At 37.1% G+C, this 22,651-nt stretch overlaps 1 protein-coding gene across 6 annotated transcripts in view; it reads right to left on the bottom strand.

The window, feature by feature from the left end:
- Positions 1-22,651, bottom strand: part of cep112 (centrosomal protein 112) — a 348,394-nt gene that overhangs the window by 190,465 nt on the left and 135,278 nt on the right. For all 6 annotated transcript variants that reach the window (XR_010003101.1, XM_062971149.1, XM_062971152.1 and 3 more), the window contains one exon: positions 8,874-9,056. Coding sequence is in view for 5 of the 6 variants with exons in the window: in XM_062971149.1 (XP_062827219.1) it covers positions 8,874-9,056 (183 nt within the window). In the remaining variant the exon portion in view is untranslated. The remainder of the gene's footprint in view (positions 1-8,873; positions 9,057-22,651) is intronic.

Here is a 22,651-nt window from a genome sequence, read left to right as displayed (position 1 = left end):
ATAAGAGTGTATATTAAACCTAAAAATACCTAACAACCTGCACATCTACTAGTCACTTTGAGAGAGAGTGGGTGTCAGCTAGAGTGCTATGAAGTTGGCTTTATAGGGTAGAACCCAATTGGTGTGAAGCCTTCATACAGACCCCTCCATTCTAAGCCATCAGTCAATGAGTTCAAATTGACTGGCTGGTGATTTCCTGATTATTCCTGAAGCCCATAAGACCATGCACGATTCTGGAAAAAAGATGGCGGCTTGGTGCCATTACAGCTTGATGCCATGTTGCTCTGCAGTATTAAGTAAAAGCTTCATCAAGACATCCCACAGAAAGGAGAAAGAACAGAAAAGAGAAAGAGAAGCACATGTTAGAGAAACAAAAAAAGACTCTCATATGTTGGATCAGCTCCAGCTCCATGCGGGGACATGAGAGAAGCCTCCCACAAAGATGGTAAAAACATCAAAACATCTGGGTGTCCCCTGGGCAATGTCCTTGCAGACAGCCAGTTCTCTCACAACAGAAGCAACTTGCAGTTTCTCAAGTCGCTCCTGACACGAAAAATACATACATATACATGCACACACACACAGATATATATAAAAAGATTGAAGAAGACACTACTGATTTAAAAAGAAAGGGGTGGGGGAGACAGAAACACCTTTACTTATCTATTCAAAACTTTTATCCTAATTACAGTTGGCCTTCTGCATTTGCAGGTTTAAATTTTGTGAATCTGATTATTTGATTAACGTGTTCTCTCTAAAAATCTTTAAGTGTTCCACAGTATGACTCTTGGTGAGCTTCCACTAGACATTGATCATAGAGTTTTAATTGAGAACTTAAAGATAGGCAGGCTAGGGTTGGAGTAGTAACTGCTATGTATACAGAAAAGATACATGAGACCCCTTCTCCCAATGATAACCTAAATGAAAAAACAAACATATAGCTGTCCTTTACTTATACCAGACACAATGTGATTTGGATTTGTGTGAGCATGTGCATACGGCAGGTATCCATCAAGCAATGAAAAGAGCAAATGTAAAATAACATCACTTTCAGTTAGTAATAGAAACTAGCAGATGCAGAATATAAGACTGGAGACTCAAATCATTACCAAACTGTACACTAAATGCCCTTCAATTCAATTCATCCTTAACAAGGGATGTTTAAATTATTATTATTATTATTATTATTATTATTATTATTATTATTATTATTATTATTTACATGTATATGGCAACATAGCACATATTATTATTATTATTATTATTATTATTATTATTATTATTATTATTATTATTCTCCTTACTACTCAAGGCAGGGTATGACATGGTTAACACAGCGAGATAAAACAAAACACTATTAAAATACATATAATAAATATACATAGATAAAAGACATATCAAAAATCACCCTGCAGGATAAAATTCAGAAGTATATAGCTGATTTGAACAAGTACTGAAATGAAACAAGTTGATTCAATTATATGCTATGAAGTAAAGCAAGACATCTTTTTTCCCATTTTGAAACTTCATGACTTTGGAATCCAGAAGGACGCAAATCATCTGTGGGAAACAATGATACATTTATTCTCAAGCCAACTGTATAAATAGAAGGGGAGAAGGGAGTGTAATTGTATGGTTGACAAATCTAATGTCTAACTAGGGAATGTAGCTTGGAAAGCAACAAGCGATGCCTCTATTTCCAACATATAGTTCTTCCAAAAAAGGCAAATCCCCCAAACTGATGGCATTTGTTACTATAACTCAGGCATGGGCAAACTTCAGTTCTCCTGGTGTTTTGGACTTCAGCTCCCACAATTCCTAACAGCCTACTGGGAGTTGATTTCCAAAACACCGGGAGGGACAAGTTTGCCCATGCCTGCTATATATTCTGCACTTTTTAAAAAGATACATATGATGATTTGCCAATCACATGATGTCCCACCCTATTTCCCTTCCTTTTCCACAATATGTCCAAGTATTTTGCTCTAACCTGAAAGGCAAGAGTTTTTTTTTAAAAAAAGAAAACCATGAATTTTTTAAACTGAAATTCCTGTGTACGATTTTGCATACCCTCTGTCTCCATTATGTTTCCTATTATTTATTCTCCCATTATTTATTTATTTTTAAAAATCCTCTCTAAAGCCTCGCCAATATAAACAGTAGGCTACTGTGAAAATAATCAATAATGCTCCAACAGGTTTTTTTTTCTTGGGTTGAGGCTTTCCTCTAACCAAGTTCTCAGTTAACCAGAGGGTAAGAGGATGTAAGTTACTTTTTCACAAATGTACTGGAGGGGTTTTCCTGACACAACAGAAAGTTGCATGGTAGAATAGTAGCACTGTGCTGGCCACAATGTGGAGCTCAGCTTCTCCTCCCTAGAAACCTACGTGTCTTTGTGCTGGTTCTGAGAAGGACAAGAAACATCAGTTAATGACTGACAAGTGGAACTTCAGTGGAACTGTTGGAAGTGTTCACTCATGTCTAGCACTTGGTTATTTAAATAAACTTCCTAGAGCCAGGTCCTCAGTCTGTTCAGGAGCTTCATCCCATCCACCTTCCCTATGTCTTATGTACTTATCCTTCTTGGATGTGACTGTCACAGCTTTGATTTAGGTAGCTTGGCATGAGGGATAGGTCCAGGAATATAGTATTTGAGAAGTTGGCTGGTCCAACAGATAGTGGAAGAAGGGTCCTTATGAGATTGTGTGAATATGAAGAGCTGACAGAGGTCCTGCTGGGAAAGTGTTCACTTCATCACATGCCAGTAATGAGGGAAATCACAAAATGGTGTCCATCTAGGTGGCATCCTACAGCTGTCATTCTTGGAGTCACGCAGTAGGTTCTGGACATGGGCCCATTGACCAAGAGGCAGATTGGTTGATGCCTTGATTTGATTTCTTGACCACCTGTACGATGTATGCTATACTTGTATAAATTAATATCTTGTCTGAAATTTCACAGGCCTCATCTTCTCAGAAGGGTTAAACATGTCTGCAAACACTATAACTCCACTTCTTTGATTTCTCTATTATTGTCAAAAAGAAGGTATGAAGTTATGGATTTCTGACGTGATGTTCAGATTCAGCTGAGGAATTCAGTGAAAGTAGATTACATCAAGCAAACTCCAAACCCTCTTTCCATGGCAGGGTCTGAACTGATACATATGCCTTTGGGACGCATCTGTAGTAATTACATTTTTTGCTTGGTGTTCCACAAGTTTTTAAATTAAGGTATTGTCAAAGATTATTATTAGATCAAAATTAGGCCCACCAAAAGACATCAAGAACTGTACCTCAACAGGCCCAAAATCCTAATTGTGTAAGAATCTTCTGAAAAGCAGGGAAAAGGCAGAAATTAGTTTTAAAGATGGAGGGGGAAACAATAGAATAATTTAATGAAGACAGATAAGATTAAGTTCAGCTGAGCAGAAGAATAAACAGATGATAAAAATGGGATGGCAGCATGTGGAGAGGAAAAAAAACATGAAATAGTATAAACACACTATTTTCTCTACCTCACATCCTTTGATTATTATCTGTCTTCATATATGGAATTATTGAGAACATTGTTTTCATTCATTATGACACATGAATACAGAAAACACGCACACATATATACAGATACAGATAAAGAGTTAGACAGAGATATATATACACACATATATAGCACTTAAGAGATGATATGCATGTTCAAGGTCAAGTGAATACCATATTAATGTTTTAGTTACAGGTCCAATATAAAAAATATCTATTATACTGCTAAATTTTTGGGAGAAATTTCTTAATCAAAGAAAATGGCAGAGCAGAGTATTATAAAAGAAAATGGGGGGGGAGGTTCCACTTTCCTGATGCCTATTTTACCACAGAACAAAGTAATATTGTTTTTCTGAAGTTCATTCCTTTCTTCTCAAGCCAAAGGTCAAATGGTCAAGGAAGAAGGATTAAGAAGATACAACTTTATGCAGCAGATGGGAACAGTTTATTCCTTGAAGTGGCACAAATCTGTGTCATGTGTGAAGGAAAAGGTGACATTAATTGGATCAAGAAATAGTATGATTGGGAAACTGCTACATCTGCTAGCAGATAGGTAAAAATGGGTATAAGGCAACAAAGTCTTTCTTTTCAAAAAGTGCCAATCTTTTCCCATGAATTTTTTTTGTTATAACAAGGTTCATTTTTTACAATCTGAGTACTTTGCATCAGTTATTAAAATACCTTCTCCAAAGTGGGAGTAATCGTTCATGATCTGTACGTGACTATTAGATATAATCACAAAGTTACAAAGTTTCTATAACTTTCACAGATATTTATATCACAATTTTAAATTAAAAATGAGTTTAATGATAACTGGCAAATAGAGGGAGAAAACGTGGGGGCAGTGACAGACTTTATATTTCTAGGCGCGAAGATCACTGCAGATGCAGACTGCAACCAGGAAATCATAAGATGTCTACTTGGATGAAGAGCAATGGTCAACCTCAATGAAAAGCAGAGACATCACACTGGCAACAAAGGTCCGCATAGTCAAAGCAATTGTATTCCCCATAGTAACCTATGGTTGTGAGAGCTGGACCATAAGGAAGGCTGAACGAAGGAAGATAGATGCCTTCGAACTTTGGTGCTGGAGGAAAATCCTGAGAGTGCCTTGGACCACAAGAAGATCCAACCAGTCCATCATCCAAGAAATAATGCCCAACTGCTCACTGGAGGGAAGGATATTAGAGGCAAAGATGAAGTATTTTGGCCACATCATGAGAAGACAGGAAAGCTTGGAAAAGATCATGATGCTGGGGAAAATGGAAGGAAAAAGGAAGAGAGGCCGACCAAGGGCAAGATGGATGGACGCCATCCTTGAAGTGACTGGCATGAACTTGAAGGAAATGGAAGTGGCGATGGCCGACAGGGAGCTCTAGCGTGGATAGGTCCATGAGGTCACAAAGAGTTGGAAACGACTGTTTGAATGAAGAAGAAGAGTTAAATGAAAATATTTATCTCGCTAATAATTCAAAGTAAGTCTAGCTTTAGTTATGAAAGACTATTCCCCTTCCAAAAGAATAAATGACTTGCAAAAGAATCTGGTAGACTATCAAGGTTCAGGATAAAACCCATCATGGTATCCTTTGATGCTGTGATGACCAGCCCCACAGATTAGCTGTTGCTGTCAAAAGGTATCACTCATGTATAAATCTACAAATTTAGTTTTAAAAAACCCCCAAACCTGGGGTCCTAAAAGAAGCACTGCTTCTGGCCTTTTCTGAATGCTTAAGTGGAAAAATGGTGGTGCCAGCTAGAGATGGCTGACCCTTTAAGGCAATGCTAGTGCTTTCTTATCTCTGTAGAATGACACTAGTCTTAGCCAAAGGTCATATCCAAATAAACAATTTTAGTTGCAAAAACATATAGGTTAACTTTTACATAAATATGTATTATAATCTAAATAATATTTTAAAAAGAGTAAATCTGAACTTAGAAATGTATGTGAATTTTGTAGAACTTTTAGAATATTACACAGTATTACAAAATATTGATACATTTTTAGTATACTCAAGAATGACCTCAATGATTATAGTTCCAAAAATTGAATAGTTTTTACTGTCTTTTCAAAATTCTCCTGTGTAAATATCCTGAAGGTATCAGATCCCATCTGATCTTGAAAGCTAAGTTGGATCATCTCTGGGTAGTACCTGGATAGGAGTCAACCAACGAATGCTATAAGCTATATTTCAGAGAAAGTAACTGATAGAACCATCTCTTAAGATTTCTTGAAACTTGTGGTGTGGCTGTAAGTTGAAAGGCAACTTGAAGGCATCTGCATACACACATGCACAGAGAACTTTATTAAGCTTTTTTGATCATCCAATGTAATATGAAGATTTTTTTTTTAAACCAGACAAACATCTATCTTTTGGAAACAAACTGTTACCTCAGAACCCCAAACCATGGATCAGCTGGTGTGTTCCTGCATGGCAAGGGATTGAATTGTATGGCCCTTGTGGTCTCTTCCAGCTCTATGATTCCATGAGCTGGTTCTATCGGGACAAGCAACTTCAATAATTTAAAGTGTTATCCAGGTTAAAAGTTAATGTTGTAGAAACTATAGAAAAAATGGGTAATACAAAATGGCTCTCATCATGTCAATGTGAGAAGCCATAGACTACACACACAATTGATCCAAAAAGATGAAACTGTGATCTTTTATGTCATACCTTCTAAAACTTATTAGCCATATCATATTCCCACACAGGCCACCTTACTCAGTGCATCAAGCTTACATACAAAGCCATGTATAAAATAGTTCCAGAATATTTTGAGAAACCTAATTTGTAATATTTTAATGTCAACATTAAGAAAGTAATACTCATTTCAAAAATACGTGCATCATGAAATTGTAATACAATATATTGAACCAGGATCTGCTCACATTATATACTAGCAAATAGAGACCCAAACTTTGTCATCCCCTGCCTTTCCTCGCTACTTTCACTGTTGATAGTTGATCCTTTTAAACTGAACACTGGCCATGTGAGATATGAGTCTACAAATCTAGCTTATCAATGGGAACAGTACTTTTGAGTTCTCTCCAGTAGTTGCCCCCTGCTTCCAACCAAAAGTTATAAATGTGTGTCTTGGGCCATTATACAAGGAGCACTGCAACACTAGGTATTCCAAGGTTTCCACAGTTGATGTTCACATTGGCGCCAATGTTCATCCAAAGGGATCCTACTGAATTGACATTAGCAGTAATGTGACAACCATTTAATCAATCAACAAACCCACCCCTTGACCTCACCCCCAATAAATTATTAGAATAGTAGAACAAACTGGTTGAATATATGTAAATTCTCCTTATTATATTGTCATGACAATAATGGTCAATCAGAAATGAAAACATGATAGTTTTAATATTATAAATATATTCAGCATTAGTATATTAATTTTAAATGCCTTACAATTAATTAAAAACTACATAGCAGAAGGAAAAGATATTTTGGACTTCACAGAGACTAGGCTGAAGAATACAACTTAATCAGCTCTTGAATGCTGCTCTGCAGTAAAATAATGGGTTCAACATACATATTACTTGAATAATATTGCAAACTACCACAAATGCTACCCTCTATTGTGAGTTGAAAGCACCAGGAAGATAATATAAAAAACAGCAAAGACTAGCGAGTGTCTAAGAAGTAGCCACTCCAAAGTCAACCATAATCTGTGCAATGAAGTATAATGAATTAATAATTAAATATTTATGTCTAAATGATTACAAACAAACTGGACTAAACTCTTGAGTTCCATAGATTCTAACGGGTCTTCTTCAAATGCTGAATCTACTGCATGTATGTAACCATCAGAAAAAGCAGAGCTTTGAGTTAATTTGACTTAAGTTTAATATACAATAATTATTTAGAATAATATTGATAAGGAAGTATGCTATATCCATAATTTCTTCCATATCTCTGGTAAAAAAAATGAATGAATTCGATCAATATCTCAGTTTGGGCGCTGCAGGTAAAAGAAAGCTATGAAACTGGATATACAATAGAAGGATACTACCTCAATGACAATAACGATCTTAACTTCCCAAAAGCATCACTTTTTTATATTAAACGTGCATTAAATATATTACTTCCCTCTTTAACCAACACATAGCAGGGAACACAAACTAAATTGTAATAGCATCTCTTCTACTTTAATTTTTTGAAAAACTGACTTCGTGTAATGCATGGCTTTCATAAGAGAAAACAATAAGAATTAGAAGTTTTGCTTTGATACTATTGCAACAGTCTACTAACTGCAATGAAGGATGCGAACATATCCAGATTGTTCCATCAAGAAAGAAAGAAAGGATCCAGGCACAAAACATACATGGCGGTTGAAGGACAGAACCAGAGATGCTTATTTTGGAACAAAATTACTCAAGCCATTCTAATGCATTCTGATAAAACAATTATTTTCCCATTTAAGTGCGTATGCTTTTAATTTTGTAACATCTTTCTTCAGGCCTTTTAAAACACATACATTTGAATAATGAATTACGCCAAGATATCCGAATGATAAATGCAAGCATCATCATGATGAACCAATTTTTTTTTAAAAAAAAGCTAATAAAGATAATTTTCCATGCTGACAGTGCACATTTCATCCATACGTTTGAGGAATCAAATGCAACCACAGCTGGGGGTTATTCTAGCAAATGGCTTCCAACAGTGACCATAAAGATGGAAGGGGCGTGTGTATATATTTACAGACGTGTGTATGTATATCCACACGTATGTGTGTATTTCATACACACATAGGGTAATTTTACACATTAATCCATACACATTCATATCTAATGGAAATCAACAAAAAAATTTAAAGCGTTACATCAGATATATTCAATCAACCACATGCATAATGACAAAAACAGGGGAAACGCTAAGAAATCAGGCAAAAACTCAAGTACAAGTAATTTCTGGGCTGCCTGCAGAGATAGAAACAGGGAAAAATCCATATGAATAACTTATATATTTAATACAGATTTACCCAGAGGGGGGAGGAGAGGGTTATTGTAGATAATGGGAGAGGCAGAAATACCTTTTCCACCCTTAAATCCATCATGAAAGAAAATGAGACAAGATTATAAATAAGAGGCCAAGTTATTGAACACCATGGGATTCTTAATCTGGCTACCTGTGGTTTTTTGCAGTTAAAGCCTTTTTTTCAGCACTAGCAAGGGGAGGGAGCGGTAGGGGGAAAAAGACAAAAACAAAATTGTGCTTATATGTCAGTTTTGCAAATGACTAATAGCATGCATTAACAACTACATTTGAAAACAGGAAATACTATTTTTTTTTTAAAAAAAGGGAAGCTTATTTATTTTAAATGCATTACCTGCGCATCTCGTTTCCTGCATTCCTGACTTTTATTGTCGTACTCTGTCATGGCAGCCCGAAGCTGTTTTTCTAGTTTCTCAATGCTTCGTTCATGGTCTCGGACCAAGCAATCCTTTTCTGTGTTATGCTGTTGGAATAGGTGCGTCTTCTCCTGTTCATGCTCCAGCTTCAGCTCTACTATCTGATTGGACAATGAAGGGTACAGTTCATCAATAGAACATCCCTGTCGTCATGACAACTCATCTTACAGCTTAATTTTTCTCCCCCCACAATTTCATCAAGTTGGTTTTATCGTTATTTTTACGTCATTCTTACCTCACCTTTCTTTCTTTTTTTAAAAAAAAATTACCTTTGTCTTGGGAACAAGAAATTTCTTCCGATTAATTTCGTTATGCGTGACAACTAGGCAAATCCCGTACATTGTAAAACCTAACGTACTAGTACAAGTCTCGGGACACTGGGAGGGGTGGATTTGTATCCTGCTGCTGGTATCCAGCAGAGATACAGATTTAAAAAATGGTTAAATCAGTCTCTTCTGTTTTCCACGCGTGCACACACACACAAAAGCTTCAGCTAAATCTTGGAAAGATTTTGTTATGATTTCTCCAAAATGAAAAATGGCTAGATGAACGTATCGAAATTCTTCTCGTCAAGGAAGAAAAAAAATATAGCTATTAAAAACACTATTATTTTGTTGTCGGCTACGGTACCACCAATGTAAACAGATGTACGTGTTTCAGAAGGGCACCTGCTGTGCTGCAAGCTTGCGCCATGATTTCATAAGAAGCCTTCTATTCTCAGGAAGGATCCTTTCCCAGTCCACAGCACACTGGATACGATGACCTTGGCCAGTCTTAGCCTCTCTCTGCTACACTGAATGGCAGCCTGAGACCAAGGGCCTGGTTGCCGCAGCTTTGATACTAATCCTCCCAGGCTGAGCACAATGGCACCCTACCTGGCCTGCACACTATAGCCAGCTAGGCTGCCTTTGAAGCAGGTGATGAATAGGGGACTGCAGGAAGCCAGCTTTCCTAGTGAACTCCAGGCCACACAGCTGCTAAGAACAGTCACTTGGATTTTTCTTCAGTTTTGGTGGATTTCAGGAGAAGAAAAAGAAACCGCTGTTATCGAGAATATGTTGGTTATATTCAGCGTGAGAATCCCTCTTCCGCTTCTTCTTCTTCTTCAAAAAAAGAGAAAGCAAACAGTAGGAGTCTGCTCAGAATCGATCTTGTTTATGCGAGGAAAGCGGGCAGGCACCTTATCTTAAAGTGATAGCAGTCATTTTTTAAAACATCCATTCTCTGTCCTTGTCAGCTATGCCATAATTTTTGCTGTGTAGTTTTAATTCTGGGCTCGTAATTGGCTGTCATGCAGATTTTGAATGCTATGATGAATTTTTTTTCCTCCCCATGATTTAACAGCTAATTATGAGGGGGAGGGGTATTCCCAGCCTTACAAGAGGAAACATACTGTGCAAAACATGATTTAAAAAAAAATTGCTATTATTGCTCAAAAATAAGCACTGGTTATTGTGACTTCACACGGAATTATGAATTAGTTCAAATCAAAGCTTAAATAACTTTTTGACCACTCCCTCAAATTGCATAGATAGCATGGCCAGTGGACATGCTTGTTAGAGGATTCCGGTAGTTCAAATCAGTTTAACTGGGATCATTTTTATCTAATATCCTTAGGCCCAAAGCCACTTGTATTGAGACAAACTTTCTTAATATAATTTTCTATGATGTAAAATCAATCCAAAGATCACAATAAATCAAGACGTGCCACAGAAATATAATACAGGTGAAGTATATCCTAACCTACATTACCGTTTTCAGTTTCTCAACTAATGATTTGATTGACTTTTCAGTCTTGTACTATATAGTCACCTCCAACTGTTTGAATGAACCATAACATATGCCTGGTAGTGAGTCCTTGAAACAAGAAGAGAAAGATCAGAGAAAGCCCATTTTAGTAAAAGCCTAGTTTGAGAACTTCATAGTTAAAGAAATCCAAGGACCTTTACAAAAACAGAAAAAGAATTAAGGTTTGCACAGTCTGAGAATAAACATGGATTCCAACCCGAGGAGTCCCCACTTAAAAATAAATGACAGCACTGAACTGTATGACAGAATGATGTTTTGCAGTCACTAACATCACTATTATGGAGACTGAACCTTCTTATCATATATAGGAAATTATCCCTAACGTTAGAGGTAGATTATAAAAACTATTATTAGCCATCACCTTTGGAGACTATTAGATGACATCTACAGACCCCCCCCCCCTACCCCTAGTCATTCCAGAATGTATGAGGAAACACACTTTTTTAAAAAAAGGAAGAAATTATGAAAAGCTCAAGACATTGCCTATCTTTTAATTAGATTAGAAGTTCAAACTTCCTACATGCTTATATGTACTCCTCCTTTTCCCAGCAAACAGAAAAGAAGACGGAGAAGAACAACTGGACTTTTAAGTACTTCCCAGGAATCTGAAAACTGCAGAAGCAATGGTTGCTAAACATTTATCCAGGCCCGCCCAGGTTGTTTTTAAGACAGAGAGCTCTATATTGGCAGGCAGGGTGTTATTAACCTTGCTCATGAGGCTACATTAAAAAAAATAATGAAAACAGATAATATATTGTACATATAAGCCAAGTGTCCCTTATCCAAAATGCTTGGGACCAGTATTTTGTATTTCAGGTTTTGTTTTGTTTTTCCAAATTATGAACTATCTATAGTTGCATATACAGCCAGTCCCCGGATTATGAACAAGATAGCTTCAGTAGGTTACGTTGAAATAGTATGTAAATTGGAACAGTACACTTTTAAGTGAACTCCAGCAGTATCTATATCTATATATATGCATATGCATGTATATATTTGTGTGTGTGTGTATGTTTTGGATAGCATAGGGAAGGGTTAACATCCCTGTAACATTTATTTTGTGGTGTGTGCCCCTGTTTAGATTTCACCTTGATTTCAATTAGATTTTGAAAAGTATTATTATTATTTGAAAAGTTTGGATTGTCGTGGGAATAAGGATTGGTGATAAAGTTTCAGTGGAGATACTTTTATCCCGTGATAACTCTCAGGAGATAATTTCCCTTCTGAGGGGTTGATTTCCTCTTACTTCCTGTTGTATCACCCCCATTCTTAACTGGGAGTCGAATGTAAGTCAGATGTCTGTAACTCAGAGACTTCCTATATCTTGGAGATGGGGTCCAAGTCTAAACATTAAATTCATTTATGTTTCATATACACCTTATACGTATAGCCTGACTATTTTATACAGACCGTTTTAAACCATTTTCAGCATGAAACAATATTTGCAGAGAGTTTGGATTTAGGAATAAGTGGGATTTTGAAATTTTGGGAAATAGATACTCAACCTGTATTAAAATAATAATTAATTAAAGAAGTATATAATCTAGATAATGAAAATATCAAGAACATAATAAATTAATGTGACAAAATAGAGAAGATTTTGAAATCACAATTGATATATCAAGAAAAGGAAATAAATTCAAAATCCAATTAAGAAAATGTAAATGAGCCAACAAGGTTTCCTGTTATATCCTTCCTTTCACTACTTGAAACCCAAACGATATTTAGATATGTTGGAAGAAACAAGAATGCACATATAATATCTCGAAAGCAAACACAGGTATATCTAAAGAACTTGGAAGTGAAGAGCATTTAAACAGAATCAGGGCACAATCGCAGGAGCTCAAAACACCTCTTATCCATTATCTTTCAGTCATCCCTAAATATGAAGATACTGGCATTCATAATATCTACTTAGAGACTGCTTCGATGTGTTCAGTGTAACTTACTCTCAACGAAGTGTATAGAGGACTGGTTGCATGCAGCCTTTGTTATGCTTTGAGGGGCTCAAATAAAAAATCTCTCCTGAATTTTGTGTGTATTTTATGTGTGTGTTCTTGATCATTCAGTACATTTTGGATTGATCATTCCTAATGGCTTAACTACATAAAAATCTTGATGGGTCAAACTACCTGATACTGTTTGGTCTGGAGGATGGGGCTTTGAGCCTCCTCCCCAGTTCTGTAATACATGCATCAGTACACTTTCTTCTCCTAAACCTCTTGTTTATTTGACATCAAACAAGCAAAGAAGAAAGTTGGTTAGTCAGTGAAGAGTGTTTCCTGGTATGTGTTAAGCTACAGACTTTTCCAAAAGTGTTGGTGGAGGCTCATCAAGAAGAAACTCAATAAGGATGAAAGGTCACAATTAAAAATCTTAAGTCAAATATACTCAGTAATTTCAAATAAAACAAATCACATACCCTAATCCATAAATATTTTATTTTTTTAAAGTCAAATAATTTATTTGTCATGATAGAAGTGAGTTGAGGGTACAGTTGTAATATATTTAAAAATACAAACCAAGTTAAGAACTTGGCATTATACTAAATGTCCTTTGACCAGTAGCCGGCCACTTGGAGTGCCTCTGGTGTTACTATAAGGTCCTCCATGTTGCATGTGGCAGGGCTCAGACTGTATTGTAGTAAGTGGTCTGTGGTTTGCTCATCTCCACAGTCGCTTGTCATGGACTCCGCTTTGTAGACCATTTCTGAAGATTGGCTCTGCACCTCATGCCAGAGTGCAGTCTATTCAGAGCCTTCCAAATCACTTAGTCTTCTATGTGCCCAAGGGGGAGTGTTTGATCCGGTATCAGCCATTGATTGAGGTGCCATGTTTTCTCCTGCCACTTTTGCACTCTCGCTTGCTGAGGAGTTCCTGTGAGTACCGCTGTAGTTCTTAGAAAGCTATTTCTTGATTTAAGGCATTGGTGTGCTGGCTGATATCCGAACAGAGGATGGGCCGGAGATGTCATTGCCTTGGTCCTTTCATTATTGGCTGCTACTTTCCAATAGATGTCAGGTGGTGCAATACGGGTTAAACAGTATAATTTCTCCAGTGGTGTGGGACGTAGACATCCTGTGATAATGTGGCATGTCTCATTAAGGGCCACATCCACTGTTTTAACGTAGTGAGATGTGTTCCGCACTGGGCATGCATATTCAGCAACAGAGAAGCAAACCACAAGGGCAGATGTCTTCACTGTGTCTGGCTATGATCCCCAAGGTGTGACAGTCAGCTTTCGTATAATATTTCTAACCCCCACTTTTTGCTTGATAGTTAAGCAGTACTTCTTCTAAGTTAGAGCAGAGTTAAATAATGCAGAACACAGAAAAGAATGTCTATACAACATGTGCAACAAAGTATGCAAACATTAGACAGGATGTTGCTACCTACTGTACATGTTACATTTTTGTAAGGAAGATTCAACATTTTTCATTTTTATTACTAGTGTGATAGTGGTAGAAGGGGGGGAGGCAACATTTTGCAAGTTCTACAAAATGTTTACCATCTTAAAATAAATCCAGTTTTAATTAATGCTATTCTATAATATATTGTCTTCCAAGTCACCTATTAATTTATGATGATCCCATGATTTCATAGAAATACCCCAAGATTTTTGTTAGTTCCTGCTTCTGAAAAATAATCTATAGCCGCTTGGATTCATTGGTGGTTTTGCATCCAAACACTAATCAGACTTGAATTTGCCTACCATACTCCTTCATAATTTACCAGCTCAAGCTCTGCGGTTGATGGGGAGGCCCTCCCCTTGATCCCACCTCTGTTTCAAGCACGGTTGGTGTGGACTAGAGAGGGGGGCGTCTTTGTGGTTGCCCCCCTCCTCTGGAACTCCATTCATAAAGAAATAAAAACAGCCCCCTTCCTCCTCTCCTTTAAAAAGATTTTAAAAACTCATTTATGTACCTTAGCATATGGAGAGGAGGAAGACTAGTACACCTCTATATATACCCTCACCCAGATATTGAACACCTACTTCAGCCTGTAGAAATTTTTATTAATTTTATTTAAGTTTAATTATGTATTATTTTTTATTTAGTTTTAGAAGTTTATTTTGAGATTGTTTTATCCACTGTTTTGATTTGAGTTATCATTGTTTGTTTTCGGCACTAAATGTTTGCCATTTTGTTACTTTTGTTGGAAACCGCCCTCAGTCCCCTAGGGGAGATAGGACGGGGTACAAATAAAGTATTATTATTTTATTGTATGACACAGCAAACAAGATAGATATCCTGGATTTCGTTTCACAAGATCACAAGTTGAACACTTCCCAAGTGTCTAGGACTGTGTGATGTATTTTCGGATGATGCGTGCAGATCCCAGTAGGGTGGCCTTTTGTAGTTGGCAGATCGTAATTTTGTCAATGTCTATTGTTTCCAAATGCCGGCTGAGATCTTTTGGCACGGCACCCAATGTGCCCATCACCACCGGGACCACCTGTACTGGTTTCTGCCAGAGTCTTTGAAGTTCAATCTTGAGCTCCTCCTTGAGCTCAGTTTTTCCTGTTGTTTTTCTTCAATGCGACTGTCACCTGGGATGGCAACATCAATAATCCAAACCATTTTCTTTTCCACAACTGTGATGTCTGGTGTGTTGTGTTCCAGAACTTTGTCAATCTGGATTAGGAAGTCCCACAGTATCTTTGCGTGCTCATTTCCCAATACTTTTGCAGGTTTGTGATCCCACCAGTCCTTTACTGCTGGAAGGTGGTACTTGAGGCATAAGTTCCAATGAATCATTTGGGCCACATAGTTGTGCCTCTGTTTGTAGTCTGACTGTGCGATTTTCTTACAGCAGCTGAGGATATGATCAATGGTTTCATCGGCTTCCTTGCACAGTCTGCATTTTGGGTCATCCGCTGATTTTTCGATCTTGGTCTTAATTGCCTTTGTCCTGATGGCTTGCTCCTGGGCTGCAAAGATCAGGCCTTCTGTCTCCTTCTTCAGGGTCCCATTCGTGAGCCAGAGCCAGGTCTTCTCCTTATCAGCTTTTCCTTCAATTTTGTCAAGGAATTTTCCATGCAATGTTTTGTTGTGCCAGCTGTCAGCTCTAGTTTGTAGTGTGGTTTTCTTGTATTGGTTTTTTGTCTGCTGTGCTCTGAGGAGTTTCTGATTTTTGACTTCAATCAAAGCAGGTTCTTCACTTTGCTTTACATATTCTTTGACTGTTTGTTTTACTTGTAAGAGTTATTATTATTATCATTATTATTATTATTATTTAGCAAACAATATTCTTGCATATCTAATTAAATATAAAACTTGCTCTTAAAAAAGCAGTTTCACATACTTTAATAAGCAAATTAGCCTCTAACTTTATTTTTAAAGTCTCAAAAGTGTTTCACTTTCTTTTTAAATATATATGTGTGTGTGTTTCAAAATAATTATAAATAAATTTCAAAATCCTATTCTTCTTATAATGCTAAAAATGCTACTTTTTCATAGCGAACATGTATTTTAAAAAATCCCATTAATAGGAATTTTACCAGATATGTTGAAAATGGAATGCTTTATTTCCACAACCAATTATTTCCTATCTATCTATCTATCTATCTATCTATCTATCTATCTCTCTATCTATCTATGTGTTTAGATATAGATATATCCCAAAACAGGATCTAATGGTGGACTTCGACTGGCAGAATAGCATCTTTCAGTGAATCTAAGATGAGAATTATATCCTGCTCCATAATGCAACTGACTGCGAGCCCAGACAGTCACATCTGAAAGTCTCTGAAACTTTTCAGAGAAATTGGGGAGGAAGTTCTTCCAGGAGAACACTAGATTAAGCTGTAAGAATTTTCCCCCAAGTATAAAACTTCTGAAATAACCATCCACATTAAAATAATCTTTTATAAATGTTACATAAAAATATCAGCTTACAATTTTTCTTTCAACATCAACAGAAAAAAGAATTCTCTTTATAATATAATTGTCTTTCAGTAGTTGATATTCAAAAGAAGCTTTTAAGTCTCCCTTTCTTTTAGTAGTCATTTTTGCAAGTAAGAAAATTAACAGTGCTGTCCTTCAAACCACTGTATTTGTTGTAACATGCAATTTCAAATGTGGAATACCCAAGACTATTTACTCCCATATACAGCATTACACTTTATCTTTGCTTTAATATTCCAAAAACAAAGTTAATAATTTTCTGGCATTCATGAAGAAACATTTAGAAAAAGAAAAAGCTAAATGTTTTGTAATATATTCTGTTATTACATTGATTTTATATGTATCTTAAACATATATTTTTTCCAAACTGCTTTGAGATTTATCATATTTAATATAAATTGTTCTTATCACATATGTACATTGTTAAGTAAACATCAGTTTCAACTGACAGACTTCTGAAGTAATAAGAAAGCTGTATCTTCTTAGTTAATAAAATGGCAAGATTATCTAATTCATAATGAATAATATCTCATACCCCACAGTCTGTCAAAGAGGTCAAACTCAACATTAGAAAAAGAGAGTAGCCCTTCATTCAAATAGACTTTCCCTTTCCATCACATCTGTGATTCTCCAAAATCTGCATCCATAGTCCACTAAATACTATAGTATATGATGAGGTGGCATATGAGAAGTACAATAGGACATCAGTCTTCTTCCTTTGCCTCTGACACTAGTCATTCTGAACATTTTGATTCATTAATCTGTCCCATAAAGCACTATGTGATCTCCATATAAACTTATTTTATATTCCCCAATTTTAACTTGACTTACTAGAAATCAAAGAATTGCCAAAGCCAGAGATTCAATCAGTAATACAGATAGCTGTAACTAACTATATTGAGCTCCATGGTTTTGCATTGATGTGGCACTGAGGGCTGTTCAGTGGTGGAGGGATGGGTGTGTTGTTTTTTTGTGATGTGTGCTGGGGCAAGCATTGAATTCCTTTATGCAATAGTACAATGACAATAAATCTGTTCTTTCCTATTCTATTCTAGTGGGCATTCTTCATTAGATGTTTGTTGTTTTGTGCCTTCAAGTCATTTCTCATTCATACCATCCCTGAGGCGAACCTATCATAGGGTTTTCTTGGTCAGGCTTTTTCTCAGGGGAGTTGTCATTGCCTTCCTTCGTGAATGAGTTTTATGTGGCCAGAACCAGTGGCTTTAGATCAAGGGTCCCCAAATTAAGGCCCAGGGGCCAGATGTGGCCCTCCAAGGTCATTTACCCAGCCCCTACCCTAAACTTTATATTTAGGGACACTCTAAGTCTGAAATGACCTGAAGACACACAACAACAATCCTAATTATCTCATCCCCCCAAAAGAGGCCCATGCTTCCCATTGAAATATTGGTAAGTTTATGTCAGTTAAAATTGTTCTTCATTTTAAATATTGTATTGTTCTTTCATGTTTTTAATACTGCAACTAAGATATGTACAGTGTGCATAGGAATTTGTTCATCTTTTTTTTTTCAAACGATAGTCTGCCCCCCACAAACAGTCTGTCGGACAGCAAACCAGCCCTTCACTTTAAAAGTTTGAGGACCCCTGCTTTAGATGGTCAAGCAACAATTTGACCACTAGAGCTCTATCCAAACACACAAGCCACTCTACCTTCCTGGCTCTCCCTTAACTAGCACCCTCTAACCACTCACCTACTATACAGCCTGAATAAATTACTCTATCAAAAATTAGATTACCATAGTTTTAAAACCTGTAAAGACCTATCTCTTATGGCAGACCTACCCAATCAGTCTTTAAGCATGACTTTAAATGCGTGTCCTTTGTTAAAATACATGTATTTTTAACATGTATTTTATAAAAAAAATACATTTTAATATGTAGTTTTTCTAGAAGTACATTTTAAAATGTGTATTTGTAGTATTTTTACACTGGTTTATATCTTTTAACTATTCTGTTACCCACCTCAGGCCACAATGAGAGGTGGGTAAGAAATAAAATTGTTGTTGTTGTTGTACCATTCTAACTTATCACATGTTTTCTCTGTTTCAAGGAATATATGTGTAGCTGCAATGTGATTTCCTTTATACAATCTATTATGTTTGGCGTGTACTAAATACAAATTGTCAAATCTATATCAACATATTTAATCATAATCATACCTAGGCAAGAAATGAATCCTAAAAGTCAGGATTTGTAACTAATTATTTTACAGTAATTGACCAGTCAAAAAACCTCCATTTACTCATATTCTGGTACAGTAGAGTCTCACTTATCCAACATAAACGGGCCAAATATGTTGGATAACAAGGAGAGATTAAGGAGAAGCCTATTAAACATCAAATTAGGTTATGATTTTACAAATTAAACACCAAAACATGTTATACAACAAATTTGACAGAAAAAGTAGTTCAATAGGCAGTAATGCTACGTAGTAATTACTGTATTTACGAATTTAGCACCAAAATATCACGATGTATTGAAAACATTGACTAGAAGAATGCGTTGGATAATCCAGAACGTTGGATAAGCGAATGTTGGATAAGTGCGACTCTACTGTATGTAGGTCAACAGAAAGCATTGTATTGCCCCCCTCTTCTTCATTCATATAGTTGTTTCCGGTTCTTTGTGACCTCATGGACCAGTCCAAGCCAGAGCTCCCTGTCGGCTGTCGCCGCCCCCAGTTCCTTCAAGTTCATGCCAGTCACTTCAAGGATACTTCCATCCATCTTGCCCTTGGTTGGCCTCTCTTCCGTTTTCCTTCCATTTCCCCCAGCATCATGATCTTTTCCAAGCTTTCCTGTCTTCTCATGATATGGCCAAAATACTTCATCTTTGCCTCCAATATCCTTCCCTCCAGTGAGCAGCCGGGCATTATTTCCTGGAGGATGGACTGGTTGGATCTTCTTGCGGTCCAAGGCACTCTCAGGATTTTCCTCCAGCACCAAAGTTCAAATGCATCTATCTTCCTTCACTCAGCCTTCGTTATGGTCCAGCTCTTGCATCCATAGGTTACTATGGGGAATACCATTGTTTTGACTATGCGGACCTTCATTGCCAGTGTGATGTCTCTGCTCTTCACTATTTTATCAAGGTTGGCCATTGCTCTCCTCCCAAGAAGTAAACATCTTCTGATTTCCTGGCTGCAGTCTGCACCTGCATCTGCAGTGACCTGGCTGCAGTGCATCTGCGCCTAGAAATATAAAATCTGTCACTGCCTCCACGTTTTCTCCCTCTATTTGCCAGTTATCAATAGGTGTGGTTGCCATGATACTGGTTTTCTTGATGTTTAACTGCAGCCCGGCTTTTGCGCTTTCTTCTTTCACCTTGGTGATAAGGCTCCTCAGCTCCTCCTCATTTTTGGCCATCAGAGTGGTATCATCTGCATACCTAAAGTTGTTAATGTTTCTTCCAGCAATTTCAACTCCGGCCTTGGAATCATCAAGCCCTGCACGTTGCATGATGTGTTCTGCGTACAAGCTGAATAGGGAGGGTGAAAATATACAGCCCTGCCGCACTCCTTTCCCAATCTTGAACCAGTCTGTTGTTCCGTGGTCTGTTCTTACTGTGGCTACTTGGTCTTTATACAGATTTCTAAGGAGACAGGCAAGGTGACTTGGTATCCCCATACCACCAACAACATGCCACAGTTTGTTATGATCCACACAGTCGAAGGCTTTAGAATAGACAATAAAGCAGAAATAGATTTTTTCTGAAACTCCCTGGCTTCCTTCATTATCCAGCAGATATTGGCAATTTGGTCTCTTGTTCCTCTGCCTTTTCTGAACCCAGCTTGGACATCTGGCAACTCTCGCTCCATGTATTGCAGGGGTCTGCCTTGCAGGATCTTGAGCATTACCTTACTGGCATGGGAAATAAGTGCCACTGTATTTATTTATTTATTTATTTATTTATTTACAGTATTTATATTATGCCCTTCTCACCCCGAAGGGGACTCAGGGCGGATCACATTATACACACATAGGGCAAACATTCAATGCCCATAAACACATCATTGGCATGGGGATATAAATTGGTTTTTTCCAATCTGATGGCCATTCTTGAGTTTTCCATATTTGCTGGCATATGGCATGCATCACCTTGACAGCATCATCTTTCAAGATTTTAAACAGCTCAGCTGGGATCCTGTCGTCTCCTGCTGCCTTGTTGTTAGCAATGCTTCTTAATGCCCATTCAACCTTACTCCTCAGGATGTCTGGTTCTAATTAATTCACCACACCGTCAAAGCTATCCTCTATATTATTACCCTTCCTATACAGATCTTCTGTATATTCTCGTCACCTCTTCTTGATCTCTTCAGCTTCTGTTAGGTCCCTACAATCTTTGTTTTTGATCATGCCCATTGTTGCCTGAAATTTACCTCCGATGTTTCTGATTTTCTGGAAGAGGTCTCTTATTCTTCCTATTCTATTGTCTTCTTCCACTTCCATGCATTGCTTGTTTAAAAACAGTTCCTTGTCTCTTCTGGCTAACCTCTGGAATTGTGCATTTAGTTGGGCATATCTCCCCCTATCGCTGTTTCCTTTCGCCTTTCTTCTTTCTTGGGCTACTTCCAGTGTCTCAGCAGACAACCATCTTGCCTTCTTGGTTTTCTTTTTCTTTGGGGTGTACTTTGTTGCCGCCTCCTGAACAATGTTGTGAAATTCTGTCCATAGTTCTTCTGGGACTCTATTTATTAAATCTAGATCCTGAAATCTTTCAGGAACTAGATTGCCCCCTAAATATATGAAAATAAAAATATGCTTTTTCCAAGCTTTTTTTTATTGCGTCAGAAGCAAATTGAGGTAAGTCACTTCTGATGTGAGAGAATCGGCTGTCTTCAAAGACGTTGCCCAAGGGACAATCGGATGTGTTTCCATCCTGCGGGGGGCTTCTTTCATGTCCCCACTTGGGAAGCTAGGGCTGACAAATAGGAGCTCACCCCATCTCACGGATTCGAACCGCCAACCATCCCTTCTGGGATTTAGAAAGAAGTTGAAGCCCTGGTTGAAGACCTGATGTGCGCAAGCGTTTAATGAATGAACTCAGTTAGCGTTGACATGGATTGGATTAAGGCTCTTGCACAAGGTCTGATGGATGACTGGCATATATATTCGGCGTTGCACCGTGTTAAATCTTTTATATATTGTATTTTACTATGTTATTTAACTATTTTAATTGTTTTATTATTTTATTGTATTATGATATACTGGTAGTGATCCTGCCAGTTGTGTAAGCCACCCTGAGTCCCCTTGGGGAGAAGGGCGGGGTAGAAATATCGGAAATAATAAATAATAATAAATAACCTTCCGGTCAGCTATTCAGCCGGTTCAGGGGTTCAACTCATTGTGCCACTGTGGCTGCTTTTTTCCAAGCTAAGGTGACATGGTTGAGATTAAGTTTGTGATTTCTATGTTTTCGCATGGTAGAATTAAAAATGAAAATATTTTCACTCTTTATACAAATATGCATATTGAGGTGAAGCCAACTGAAGTTATTTCTCCTCCATAGACATTTTCTACATCCTCCAGCATGAATCGATGAAATTTTGGGATCATCATATAATAACATTTTTCAATTTTTAACCCATTCTTTCCTTTTAAAGGGGCATTTTTTTTGCTGAAGTGAGTTATATTATTTTAAGAAAACATATTTATAATAATACAAAAATTACAGAACAGCCTTTCTAATACAATGATTTTGAATTCAGCATATAACTTGATGTTATGATACCAAAGAAAACCATGCCAATCAAATATTAAATTATAACCTTTAAGTTCAAACATTTCACATGTCTAATCAATATCTGTTTTTCCACTTTAAAAATTGAAAGATGACTTTTTTCACTGTTCTCTTCTGAAACCAATTTTTTTTAATGAGATTTTTCAAGAAATACAGTGAAAGTGGGGGAACATTTTGGATTATAGTACAGTGGGAAAAATAGAATAGGTGACTTAAAAATGA

Source organism: Anolis carolinensis, chromosome 2 (genome assembly GCF_035594765.1).
Source record: "Anolis carolinensis isolate JA03-04 chromosome 2, rAnoCar3.1.pri, whole genome shotgun sequence".
NCBI lineage: Eukaryota > Metazoa > Chordata > Lepidosauria > Squamata > Dactyloidae > Anolis > Anolis carolinensis.
Note: the sequence above shows the minus strand (reverse complement) of the source record. Positions and strands in the feature narration are given on the sequence as shown.